Genomic DNA, 12,207 nt, shown 5'->3' on the forward strand with positions numbered 1-12,207 from the left:
CTGTTGTACAAAGCCAGATTTGTTTTGCTATGTACATACCTGCTCAAGTTCGTGGTATGAGGGTTTATAGCTGTGATGCTCCTCCTTCATTTTCTGGCTGGAGTCCTTGTTTTCCCATTTAACATATGCCTTTTTGCGGCTTAGTAGTGGGCTTGGACATGGGGATGGTGGGGTAGGCTGGAGATAAGGATTTTCTGGTATCCTTTCTTTCTTCTCTGTCTGCCTATGAGATACATCACCAAGCAGCAGTACAGAATCAGTCTGTGTACCTTTATGAACCACAGCTGGTTTCAGTCTTACTGAGATTTTCTGAGCTGAGGAACCCATCAGCATAATGGTTCGGTCTTTGCTGCCTTCATTGTGTTCCACTACTTCTCCGTTAGGAAACGTGAATGGTCCTTCTTCTTGTCCTGTAGAATATGCATCATAAATTGAGTCAAGATTTTATCCCAAGAAAGGAGAACCAGCAGGTACAGTAATTAAACATGACTTTAATGAATAAATATAACTATTCTTTATTTTTACATTGGTAAATGTAAAATTGGTGTCATGGGACATTTTTCAATATCATGTCTCTTGGAACAGTGCTGTGCCTTATCTCAGTAGGATTATTGAGAGGAAAACAGGAGTCTTCCATCAGAATCACAGCATACCTACCATTAAACTCAGAGAAAAGCCTCTAGATATTTTATATGTTAATAAGTTTTATACAGACCATTGATCTTACTGCTTGGGCTGGAGGCCTACTCGTTCTAGTTACTATGTTGGTAAAACTCTGCAATTAACTAACCAAACCCTAAACAATACTGTACAACTCATCTTTAAAAGAAAAATGAACAAAAAAATTATCTAGATCTTTTGATCTTTTTTAATGTGACCTTTCCTCACCATGGAATTGCTCTTTGACCCCTAGTGTGCAGAGGCTTGAAGCAAGAGCAGATGTTGGGCTGCTGTCTGGAACTGAAGTTTTGGGTCTTCTTTTGCACTCTATCACAACCAGGTCTTTGCATTGCTTGTGGCAATTCATTCCACAGTCTGTAAACAAAACAAATTTGACATGATTCAGTGGCTCTGTTGTAGTATTTCAAGTCAGCTCTCACACTGTGTTGCTTCCAAAGGAAGCAGGAAAGTTTCTTTAAGGTTCTCTACATGCCTTACCTGAAACAATATACACTTAGTAAAAACTCAACTGTATCCCCTTGCTATATATACCTCAAACTCCTTTTCAATATAAAAATATCAAATAGCAACATACAGTTGTAACAGTTCTGACTGTAGGAGTTGCAGAGAAAGCAGATACATGCATGAGGTGGAAAACTGCAAAATACTTGTGAATCTGTTACACGGTTTTCAGAGAATTTGTATTGCACTCATCAGAATAGAAGGGTCTGTTTATCAGTCCTCTGGATTCAGTGAAGATTTGCAAAAGGTTAGAGCTATCAGTTCCTTCACCTTCGCATTTCTTTTGGAGCATGTCTATCATCCTATTCTTGAGTCAGCCTTCTCCCTGAGAGGCCAGATTAAATAGGTCCATAGACATAGCAATGGATCTTGGAAAAATCAAGGTGTTTTTTTATTTGGTTGTTTTGCCATTCACCATTAGTTATAGATTAAATTTAACAAAGAATAAAGTATCTTACCTTTGCATCTGTATCCTTGTTTTATGACTCCCCAAAGCTGAAATTCAAACAAACAATATATGTTAACATATTTCTGTGCACCTTTGATACCTCTGGATAAAAATATTCACTAAACACTCTACTCACATCTGAGATTTGAGCACCTGCAGAGTACCTTGTTTTCATATCCTTTTAATGGTAAAAATCAAAATATGAACTATCTACACATCTTTAGAGTAAGTTAAACATAATATTTGTATGCATGCTCCTTAACCACAAACAAAATAGCTTAACCTAGTCTCTAATGAATACATCAGCAGATCTAACAGCTCCCAGTGAAGGTGTAGAACTAGAGTAGATGTAGAATTGTTCGTCAGCACTCTTGTTTGATCCCAGCTAAGCTAGGAAGTGGTTGGAGTCAGTTTTACTAAATCTTCCTGTGCCAGGCACGGGGCTTGTGTGTACCAGGACATGAGTTCATATAATCATAGAATATCCCAAGTTGGAAGGGACCCACAAGGATCAAGTCCAACTCCTGGCTCTGCACACGACCACCCAAAAATAAAACCGTATTTCTGAAAGCGTTTTCCAAATGCGTCTTGAACTCCAGCAGGCTCAGATCCATGAATATTTACAGATTATACATACATACACATATTCTCAGTGCCACTTTCCTGGGGAATCTGCTCCAGTGCCCAACTACCCTCTGGGTGCAGAACCTTTCCTAACACTCAGCCTGACCCTCCCCTGACCCAGCTCCATGCCATTCCCTCGGGTCCTGTCACTGTCCCCAGAGAGCAGAGCTCAGCACCTGCCCCTCCGCTCCCCATGTGAGGAAGCTGCAGGCTGCCATGAGGCCTCCGCTCAGCCTGCTCTGCTCTGGGCTGAACAAACTAAGGGACCTTAGCCACTCCTCATACATCTTGCTCTCTAGACCCTTCACCATTGTTGTAGCCCTCCTTTGGACACACACTAACAGCCCCAGTTCTGACAGCCCAGTGGAGTGGAAGCCTCTGGATTTGGGAAGTCTTCTCTGAGAGTGATGCAGCCAAACACCACAAAGTAGGAGCCATGTTTAAACAGATAATAGCACTGCCAAGGGGGATATAAAAGGTACATTAAATAGCTACACAGGCAGTAACTTGATGTTTGTAGTTTCACTGGTGTTTTAAACAGATTCATTTCTGTATGTGATACAAAGTAATTATGAGATAAAAATAGGCATTTTTCCAAACAATATTAACATAATTTACTAAAAAGTGAACTTACAAATCCAGCACAGTTGTCGCAGAAAGTAGGCCTTAAGTAAGTGGTCTCTTGGAAGTTGTGAGCAAACCCAAGTCCTAATTTGGAATAGATCGAGCTAGCCCTCATAAAGTAAGCAGTTATTTCATCCCTGCTAATCAGACCTTCCCTGAAAATAAACAAGAAAAGTTGTTTGTGAGGCACCTTTTTTCTTAAAAGCAATAAGGAGAATTAAACATACCAATAAGGAGAACTAAACATACCTTCACAATTTATAATGGCTGTACTTTAATTGGCCAAGAACTACAGTGATATCAGTAATTTTGTCAACAGTTCCAAAAGTCTACAGAAGCTTCTCTACATGTTACAATTGCAGCTTGTAAGGATAAATGAACTATCTGTATATGAGATGCAACCTCAAAGCTATTTCAAAATTTTGGAATAACTATGTTTGTATTTTTCCGTGCTTTAATGTGCTGCAAGAAATATTTTTAATTTGACCAAAATATACATTTGCCAATTCTCTATTTTTTACGAACAGGTCATCTTTGGAAAGTTCCTCTGCAGTATATACTGCATATCATTCTAAAAATATTTCTTCTATTATCTCTATTCTTACTCCTACATCAGCCTGGTTATTTCTTTAAGCTCATGAAGAGTTCATTCACAAAACACTTAAAAGATGCTTTTGTCAGTTATGTTTTCACTTCCATTTGTTGGTGAAGAGGATGATTTTACCATCGTAGTGACAGAAGATGAAAAAAAAAAAGGAAACAAAACCACCACTAACAAAACAACAGAAATAACACACACAGGGCCTACAAAGTTGATAAGCAGAACTAGGTTAAAAGAGATTTGTAAGTACTTACCAGTCTTTAGCCATTACACAAAATGAGAATGGAAAACTGGCTGCTATCTTTTCAAATTCTTCCTGAGAAATGTATCCATCCTGATCATGGTCATAATTTTTGAAGACAGACTGTGGTAAGATAATAGTAGAATAGTTTATAACATGGATAGGAACTACTGAATTACCACTTCAGAAAGTCTTCACAATATTCAGAGGATTCCTCTCCTACTTTCCCTCAATATCTATTCAACAGTACAAGTTTTTTCTAATTGTTTTTCTTGCTTGAGTCTGAAGAAGCATGATGATTTTTTGATTTGTAGGAAGATACAGATAAGCCAACATGAAACGGACTGAACGCTTCACAACGCTAGCTCTTATTTCATCACTCTTTAAGATCATTATTAAGGCACAACTTGTACTAATGCACTCAGTTAATGCTGTCAGCGATGATCTCCCTAACCAAATCTGTGCAGCTGCCTGGGTTATTTGGCCAGGTTAATGTTATGTGAGAAGCAGCTGTGTGACAGACCTATTTCCACTTATAGAGTGACATCACTGATTGTGTCTGGCCCTATTTTTTTCCCTTCTTTGTGTCTTTTCATACCTAAACATTAAGACTATAACTGAGATGTAAGGTAGATAGTCCAACCATACTTACATCCACCATCCTCTGAACATGTTTGCTGATGGTTTTTGGATCAGGTTTTGGGGCTACTCCTGAGGCCCAGTCTGCAACTACTGGTGGTCTAGAAGGTGTCAAAGGCTACAATAAATTGAATGGAACTTTATTAGTACCATGTTAAAATATTTTCAGTATAATGCTTCCTCAATTTGTGATGATGAACTGTGTGATACAGGACTGCAGAAATGGCCTATCTGACCCAACGTCATACTTTCGATAATTATGTGGTACTTCAGAGAAAGCTCTTCCCTGAGCTGTCCAAAACAATGGTTTAAATTCTCACGGTTCACTGGCAACCCTGTAAATTCACCATCTTTTCCATGTTTATAAAACAGGAACGAAAACTGCACTCATGGGTTTGATCATTTGAGTCATGTAAGAATTCTTAACTTAAAAGAACCAGTATCGTTTGTCAAGGTTGAGCCTGATGTCTCTATAAAAGTAACTGCATTTGTATTTGTACTGTGAAACCTGACATTGGTGTCAAGTCTCGCATATACTCTCGTTTATGCTTCATCATCAACCTATTCAACCATCATCAAACTATGCTTTAACAGATTTTGCTCAGTCTATGAAGCTTATGCTAAGCCAAAAACATACAAAATAAAATGAATGCAAGGGATAAAAGTTAAATTGCTCATAAAAAAACTTTTTTGTTAAGAATCTGGAAAGGCTCTTACTGCAGCTCGGTGACTTCTTGGCTCTCGTGCATATGAAAGCTCGTAAATTTCATCTTCTGTGTAGTACAGATCAAGGGACAGCTGAAAACAAACACAATATTAGCTTAATCCCAAAGCAGTTGATACTACTTGATCAATTTCTTCCTGGCATGCATTAGTATATTTTGATGGACTATTTTTTAATTTAGGTTGCACCACAGGAAAAAAATGCATTTGAGCTGCGTAGGCGTTGACCATGATTTGAAATAGGCGCATTTCTAAATTCCAGTCTGTTGTTGCTGTTATCTGGAAATCTGTAACGTTACACAGCTACAGCCATTAACACGCAAGTGACTGAAGGCATAACTAGCCGTGTGTTAATAAGAAACCTGAAAAAAACCTGTTACTCCCATGATACACAGATAGTCTACCATGCAACTAAGCACCATTCCAATGAAACTGTCTGTCAACCATAATTCTCAGAAAATTCTCGTTTAAACATGTCAGGGGACCACACTGAACCAACAAGTATATGATGAGGATAAAAGACAGACTTGCATATATTTAGTGAGAACTTAGCTGTTAACTGCAGTTATGTAGAGTGAGATACTTTACACCTGGATAAATAAAGGAATTTGAAAAAGTTACCAAATTTATATCTTTGCTTATGGGTGTGCCCCAGAAAATGGTATAGCAAATAAATGGAAACAATTTCAAGTTAAGATTTAAGACTGGCAACATGACACTTTTTGACTATATGAAAATATTCACATTAGAAACGTGAACAGAAAAGCCACAGGTAAATGTGTTACAAGCCTCCATCCAAGGCAAGTCTGAAGAAAATACAATGTTGAAATACTCTCTCCATAACAAAATTAGTTTCAAGTTATCCTAGCATATCAGTCAAGGTGGTGGCAGTCACATATATATAAAATAAGAAACCAAAATATACTGCTTAATGCAAATAACACATCAGACCAAAGCTGAATAACATGGCTTAAATTTCAAATGTGCAACAACTTTCTTGTGAACAACTAAAAGATTGCTGTTGTAGTAAAAGTAGTGAATAATTTTTGATTCCTGGGGAAATCTTAAAGTAGTTTCTGACACTCAAAAACTAGTGCAAATGTTAAGATATTTCTATAAATTATTGACTCATGTACGTAATCACTACTGCCTCTTCAAACTGATTTGGCTGTTGATAGGAACACAAGGGAGAAAGACTGTTGAGAGGAAAAAAAAAAACAGGGAACAAACAAGAAAATCATACACTCATACACCCTGGAATATTAGCAGTTGAGAAACTCCTGCTTTGAAATGAAGAAGTATTTCTTTTATGTTATGTCCTGTAATATATAGTTACATGAACTTGTGGCCAAAGTTCTACAAGCTTGTAATAGGCACTTTTATAAAACGTTAGTGAAAAAGATCAACTTCTAATCATTTGAGACAAAGCATTTAAAACATTTTACAGGAAGAAATTCACCACTTTACGTAGCTCTATGGGAAGTACTGAATAGCCTGTTTCAGGCCTTGGGCACAAGACCTTACACAAGTGCTGTCAGAGAGGACAAATAACCTTAAGCACAAGAACATTTTATCTATGAGGTTTTCCTGAAACAGGCCACATAACCAGAAAGAGTCAGCAGGCTATCCAGCTTTTCCAATCTTTAAGACTTGTTAGGGCCAAGCAAAACTGAGAAACAAGAAAGGCAGATTTACTGTTTTACTAAAAGTTACTATTTTAACTTACCAGGGGAGGCTAGAACTATTTTTGTGACACATGTGCTAGGTAATATTAATTTTGTTCGTAACATGTACTGACTAGAGATTACTAGAAGCACAATACAACTACGCTTGACTGATCTTTATGTCAAACAGTTTTATTAGTACCAGAAGAAACTTGGCTAGAAATGTGGTATGTTTAACCCTACACATCTTGAGGAACCCCTTTTATGTGCAAGTTTATATGTTCAACACGAGAAAGCCTTATATGCAATCTTCTGCCTCCGAGGTGCACCCTAAGGAAGCTTTCTACCCTTCTCCCTATTGAGGCTTAATCAGCAGAGGAGTCAGGGTGCTTCCATAAGGAAAGTACACACAGAATGTATACTACCATAGTGAAATGTAAATAAATGTTTCCTTCCCTTATGGAAGTAATTGGGAGAAAATTCCAATAAACTTTAAAATAACAAAGTGTTCACGAGGCACCTCTACCCTTGCTGCCAGGTAAACCAGCATCACTAACTTTTTCTCTTCTGTTATTGTACACTTCGTTAAGGAAAAAAAAAGTCTTACAGTGTTAAGTATTTATAATTAATGGAATTCTCTACTTAGTTTAATTTGAGAGGTACTTGAAAATCATTTTTTAAATGCAGGTGTTTATCTCATCCAATAGACTTACTGTAAGCAAATGAACAAGGTCCATATTAGCCTCCAGGGGAAGTGGCATTTCCTGGAGTTGTATCAGCTCATTTATGTGGTTATACAGAGAGTACAGTTTGTATATGTTAATTTTCTTGTCTTCTAAGTAGTCTGGCATGGCCTCATGAAGCGATATCAAGTCTTTCAGGTGGACCCCAAGGATTGGGATCTTAAAGTTAGTGCACTCGTTATAGGCACGTCGATAACTGTCATAGTTTTTGTAAGATGAAAGCAATTCTGTCATTTCATTAAACACCTAAAAAGAAAAAGAAAACAAATAATCAAAAGTGGTTCCTCCTTCTGTTCTGGCCATATATCACACGAATTTTCCAGACTATTCTCATGTGGTTTGCTCACTGTGACTGTCAACATCGATTTAAAAATGTAAGTCTCTAGGCTCCAAATGAAATCTAGTTATTCACCTTGTTTAAATTAATAATACATCTTACGTGCCTCATCTATAATGCCAGCCTTCCTACATTCCCTATTAAGTCAATGAAAAGAAAGAATCCTCTCAAATCAAGGGGATGCTTCTGCGGGTAATGTATAAGCTATCTGTCATGTCTCTGACCTTCCTAAAAGCAAGCATCTTCACCTTACAATGTGTAATGCAATTCTCCAACTTCCAGGTCACCAGCTGGAATGGACTGGAAGAGAAACCTTACACTGTGCTATGGTCCTATCACAACATGATCAGAACTCTTACAGGTCAAGGTGGCACATCTGTGCTTTTAAGAAGGCTTTCTTCCTTGATAAGGAAGGAACATATATCAACTTGTTGCAAAGGCCAAACAAATCTCAAGTCTAGCCATATAAACACCTTCCTTGCTTAAAACTGTACAGGCACAAAGCTGACTTCTAATATTAGAAAGTCAATGGAGCAATGTTTTTGTTTGTTGTTTTTTTTGGTTGGTTGATTGGTTGGTTTTCTTGTGGAAGTTCCTGTCTAACCACTTGATTTTTAACCTTCACAAGTTAATCTATTTACTTAAACTTTAAAGTAAACTTTAAACTAGTAAAGTCATTAATTACCAACCTGTATTTACTTAATTTTTATTAGTACTTATATACAATTTCTTGATGCAAAAATTTATTCAAATCATAGGCACATGTGCAGTCCACTCCTCATAATGAGGAAATTTGTAAAACAACATGCTTCTAAAATAAGCTTGCTAAACTGGATCTATAGATCCTGAGATCTGCAACTGTTATCAGTGGGAAGTCATTTCTGGTCTAGACTTCAGGTATTCACTGTTCATTAAAGCTGTTTAAATATACTGTGATCAAAACAAATTCTTTAGATACCCTTATGAAATCTTTCAGGACCCAAATAAGATAAAGTGCATTAGTCTCTTAAGACCAAGTGCCTAAAGCCATTTCATAGCTAAAAAAAACCAAACCAAACCAAAACAAACAAAAACTTCACAGTTTTAGTAGCTGGAATCACAGCAAAAATATGTCCATTCTACAACTCACATGAATTAAAATGAAAATTTCAACTAATTCCTAATGTTCCACTGTATTACAATATATGTGTCTTGGAGTTAAGTTTGTTCAAGTCTCAGCTAGATAAAATCTGTCATAGGGAAAGATCAGATGAACTGGTCTTTTCAGTTTAAAGTGCCGACGTCTGTGATAGCATTTTATAGACTCAGGCTGGTCAGTGTTGCTATGGATAGCAAAGTTTTATTCTCAAATATTCTAGGATCTCATTGTCTGCAATTGTTTGAATGCTATTCTGTGCTACTGCATGTAAATGAAAATGCATCTTCTCATACCCAAACAAAAAAATTGAGAAAGCTCTACAAATCTCCAAGAGAGGGTTGAAAGTGTAGGAGTAACTGGTGTTTGTAAAGATGAAATGACAAAGAAAAAAAAAAAAAAAGAACAGAGGAAGTTTTTTTTTTTTTCCTCTGTCAGATTTAACAAAATAAGCTTAGTTTTGTGCATGTGCGTGTAGGCAATGACAACAAAAAGTTTAAAAGTTATCTCATTTATAAAACAATACCAACCTTAGTTACATCATGAGGAACACATGAGCTTGTTTCCTTGAGTCTGGAAATGGAACTGTGACAGAGACCTCCTATCACTGCCATTAACGTATTGAAATTCTGCAACTGGTGAAGCTTCTGTGTTGACATAAAAACAATCAGTATTTATTATTTAAAGGGTGAAACTGTTCAACATGAAAACCCAAATTCTACATTTCCTCTGTTGTTCAGGGACAAGTTTAATATTGTTCTTACAAGTTTTGTCCCATAATCCATTTGACTTCATTCATTTCAGTATTGAAATTCTAATTTTACTGGGTGTAACATTTACTTGTTTTCCTGTTATTAAATAAGATACTCTATCTACAGAATTATTAAGTCTTCAAAGGGCTCTTTAGTACTTCTCCCTTTTCCTGCGGTATGCCACACCTAGGAAACACTGACCATTGTCTTGTTTGTGACTGCAGTTGGATTAGCATGCAAAAAAATATCAATAGGACCATAGTTTTGTTTCTATCAGGTAAAGCATATCTGGTACAAATGCTTCTACGTATGGTCAAAAGCATCATAACAGTTCATACAGTGGAAAGATAGGCAGTTTCAGCTTGGGATCTCACCAGCTGATTGAAAAGGAATTCTAGTTTCTTGGTGCAGTTTCTTCAGAATAGATACAAGAAAGCTATAGTGCCATTGAAGATAATGTAACTGAATACCTGGTATGAACCCACACATGTGCACACTGTATATATGAACCAGGAGACCACTGCCAACATCTCTTTCCTAGCTGACCCCACACTAGTAGTGTGGGAAGAGCAACTAAAGGGGTGTTTCAGAGAAAGACAAAATAAATAACACGTGTCAAAATTTAACTGACCTGTGCAACATGAATGAACTTGATGAATACTTCAGCTCGAAGCTGTGGTGTTGGTCTACTGAGAACCATTAACTGCACCCACTGAGAGATACCATTGCAAAGAGCAATTGATCTTTCCATCGTTGGATTCTCCTTCACACAACTATTCACAATGTAGTTTTGATAATCTGAGAACTTCAAAGAATAAAAAGTAAATTAAAATTCATCTTCCATTTCATACACCTCATGATCTGTTTGCAAATAAAGGTCTGCTTTACAAGTTAAATACTAAAGAACAAGATCTATCTTGCACTTTAAATATCCATAAGACTGAAAACTCTACTTTGTAAAAGCTATGTTCAGTTTTGTTCAAAGCAGAAGATTTGAAGTAATGAAATTAACTGAAAGCATCTTTTCTTGATAATTTGTATCACATCACTTGCATCATGTATATCCCACAAGCCTTGACTCTTATAAGCCTTAGGATGAGCAAAGTTGGGGTTTTCCTCTCCAGTGGCTCCACAGATTGATTGAATCTAGGTTTCTATGGCGAATGTTAAGTGTAATGTACCAATCTAGTAATTCAGTAATGGTTTAGGTTCAAATTATGTATCTACAGCACACTTCTGAATTAAGCTATACTAAAACAAATATAAAGAAGCAAGTTCAATCATATTTATATAAAACTGTGATTAAACCCATTGAGAAATAAAGAAGGCTAGGGACTCCTTAATATTTTGATATGGCTTGTGAGGTCGTCTTCTTTAACCAAAGCGATCCAAAATTGTTTAGGGGACAAGCAGTTAAAACTTTCTTTGAAGCCATTCTTCCCATTAAGATTAAAAAGAAGCAATCATTTGTTTTTGTTGATGCATCATTTACCTGTTCTCTTGATATATCCATTAACAGGAATACACAAAAATGTAAGTAATCGGAAGTTTTGACAGGAGATTTATATACTCATTCTTTACTATGGGCACTAATACTGACATCCTACCAAAAACTTTTGTAGCCATGGTAGATATGTATTCCTTACTTAAGGTCAAAGGAATATATACTGAATGGCACTGATCCTTAAGGAAAGGTCATAAATTGTAATACTGCTATATGTTTCTTGCTCACTCTCTCTGCTTTTTTAACTTTTTTTCCCCCCACCCATTTAATGAGAACTATTAACACTAAAAAGCAGAGACAACAGCAGACACCTGGATTCATCTTCTTACTAAATTAAAAATGGAAGAAATACTATGAGTAATAAGTAGAGCTGTCTCTAAGATTTCATAGCACAGTTATTGTTTGAATGTTGAACCATAGCCAGATTTGGCTGGATGTTGAAATTTAAGCAACTACTCTGTACTGATAATTAATTTTTCAATATCTGACTACATAATTATCAACTTCATAGCAGTTTCAGTGCAATTATAAATCAGTTTGATTAATTTATATTTTGTCATCAGCAGCTCTCTCCTTCAGAAAATGTTTTTTTTTTAAATGCTGAACAAGTTTATATCTGATACTACTTAAAGACTCAAGATAGCTGTAAAAGAATTGTAAGCGGCATATATAGTAAAGAAGTGCAGGTACTTAAATAATGCAAGGGTCTGGTATTGTAATGACTAATTAAAGAGCCTCAATAGTAAAGCAGAATCTAGGTTCTTACAAAAGAGCATAGGATCCCTGTATTTTATAGCTATGCATTAAAATGATTTCCAAGTGCAAGCATACCTGCAGTCATTACTTTTTGAACATCACTCCCTGCATTTTTCTTTGCTGCAAGATACAAGGTGTCTCCTGGAAGATTTTGCTATGTGCTGCATATGTGTAGGGGATCAAGTATTCCTTTCTCACTTTCGAACAACTGAGTCTGTAAGTAGTTATGCCAAT

General features: G+C 36.5%; 1 protein-coding gene across 4 annotated transcripts in view; it reads right to left on the reverse strand.

The window, feature by feature from the left end:
• The window catches only part of RASGRP1 (RAS guanyl releasing protein 1), a 43,388-nt gene that overhangs the window by 4,325 nt on the left and 26,856 nt on the right, over positions 1-12,207 (reverse strand). For all 4 annotated transcript variants that reach the window (XR_014585467.1, XM_083839677.1, XM_083839679.1 and 1 more), the window contains exons 7-16: positions 10,345-10,518; positions 9,492-9,608; positions 7,460-7,735; positions 5,077-5,157; positions 4,373-4,477; positions 3,734-3,843; positions 2,889-3,033; positions 1,641-1,677; positions 889-1,035; positions 40-410 (exon numbers count right to left, since the gene is read on the reverse strand). Coding sequence is in view for 3 of the 4 variants with exons in the window: in XM_083839677.1 (XP_083695803.1) it covers positions 40-410; positions 889-1,035; positions 1,641-1,677; positions 2,889-3,033; positions 3,734-3,843; positions 4,373-4,477; positions 5,077-5,157; positions 7,460-7,735; positions 9,492-9,608; positions 10,345-10,518 (1,563 nt within the window). In the remaining variant the exon portion in view is untranslated. The remainder of the gene's footprint in view (positions 1-39; positions 411-888; positions 1,036-1,640; positions 1,678-2,888; positions 3,034-3,733; positions 3,844-4,372; positions 4,478-5,076; positions 5,158-7,459; positions 7,736-9,491; positions 9,609-10,344; positions 10,519-12,207) is intronic.

The sequence above is a fragment of the Anser anser genome (genome assembly GCF_964211835.1).
Source record: "Anser anser genome assembly, chromosome: 5".
Lineage (NCBI taxonomy): Eukaryota > Metazoa > Chordata > Aves > Anseriformes > Anatidae > Anser > Anser anser.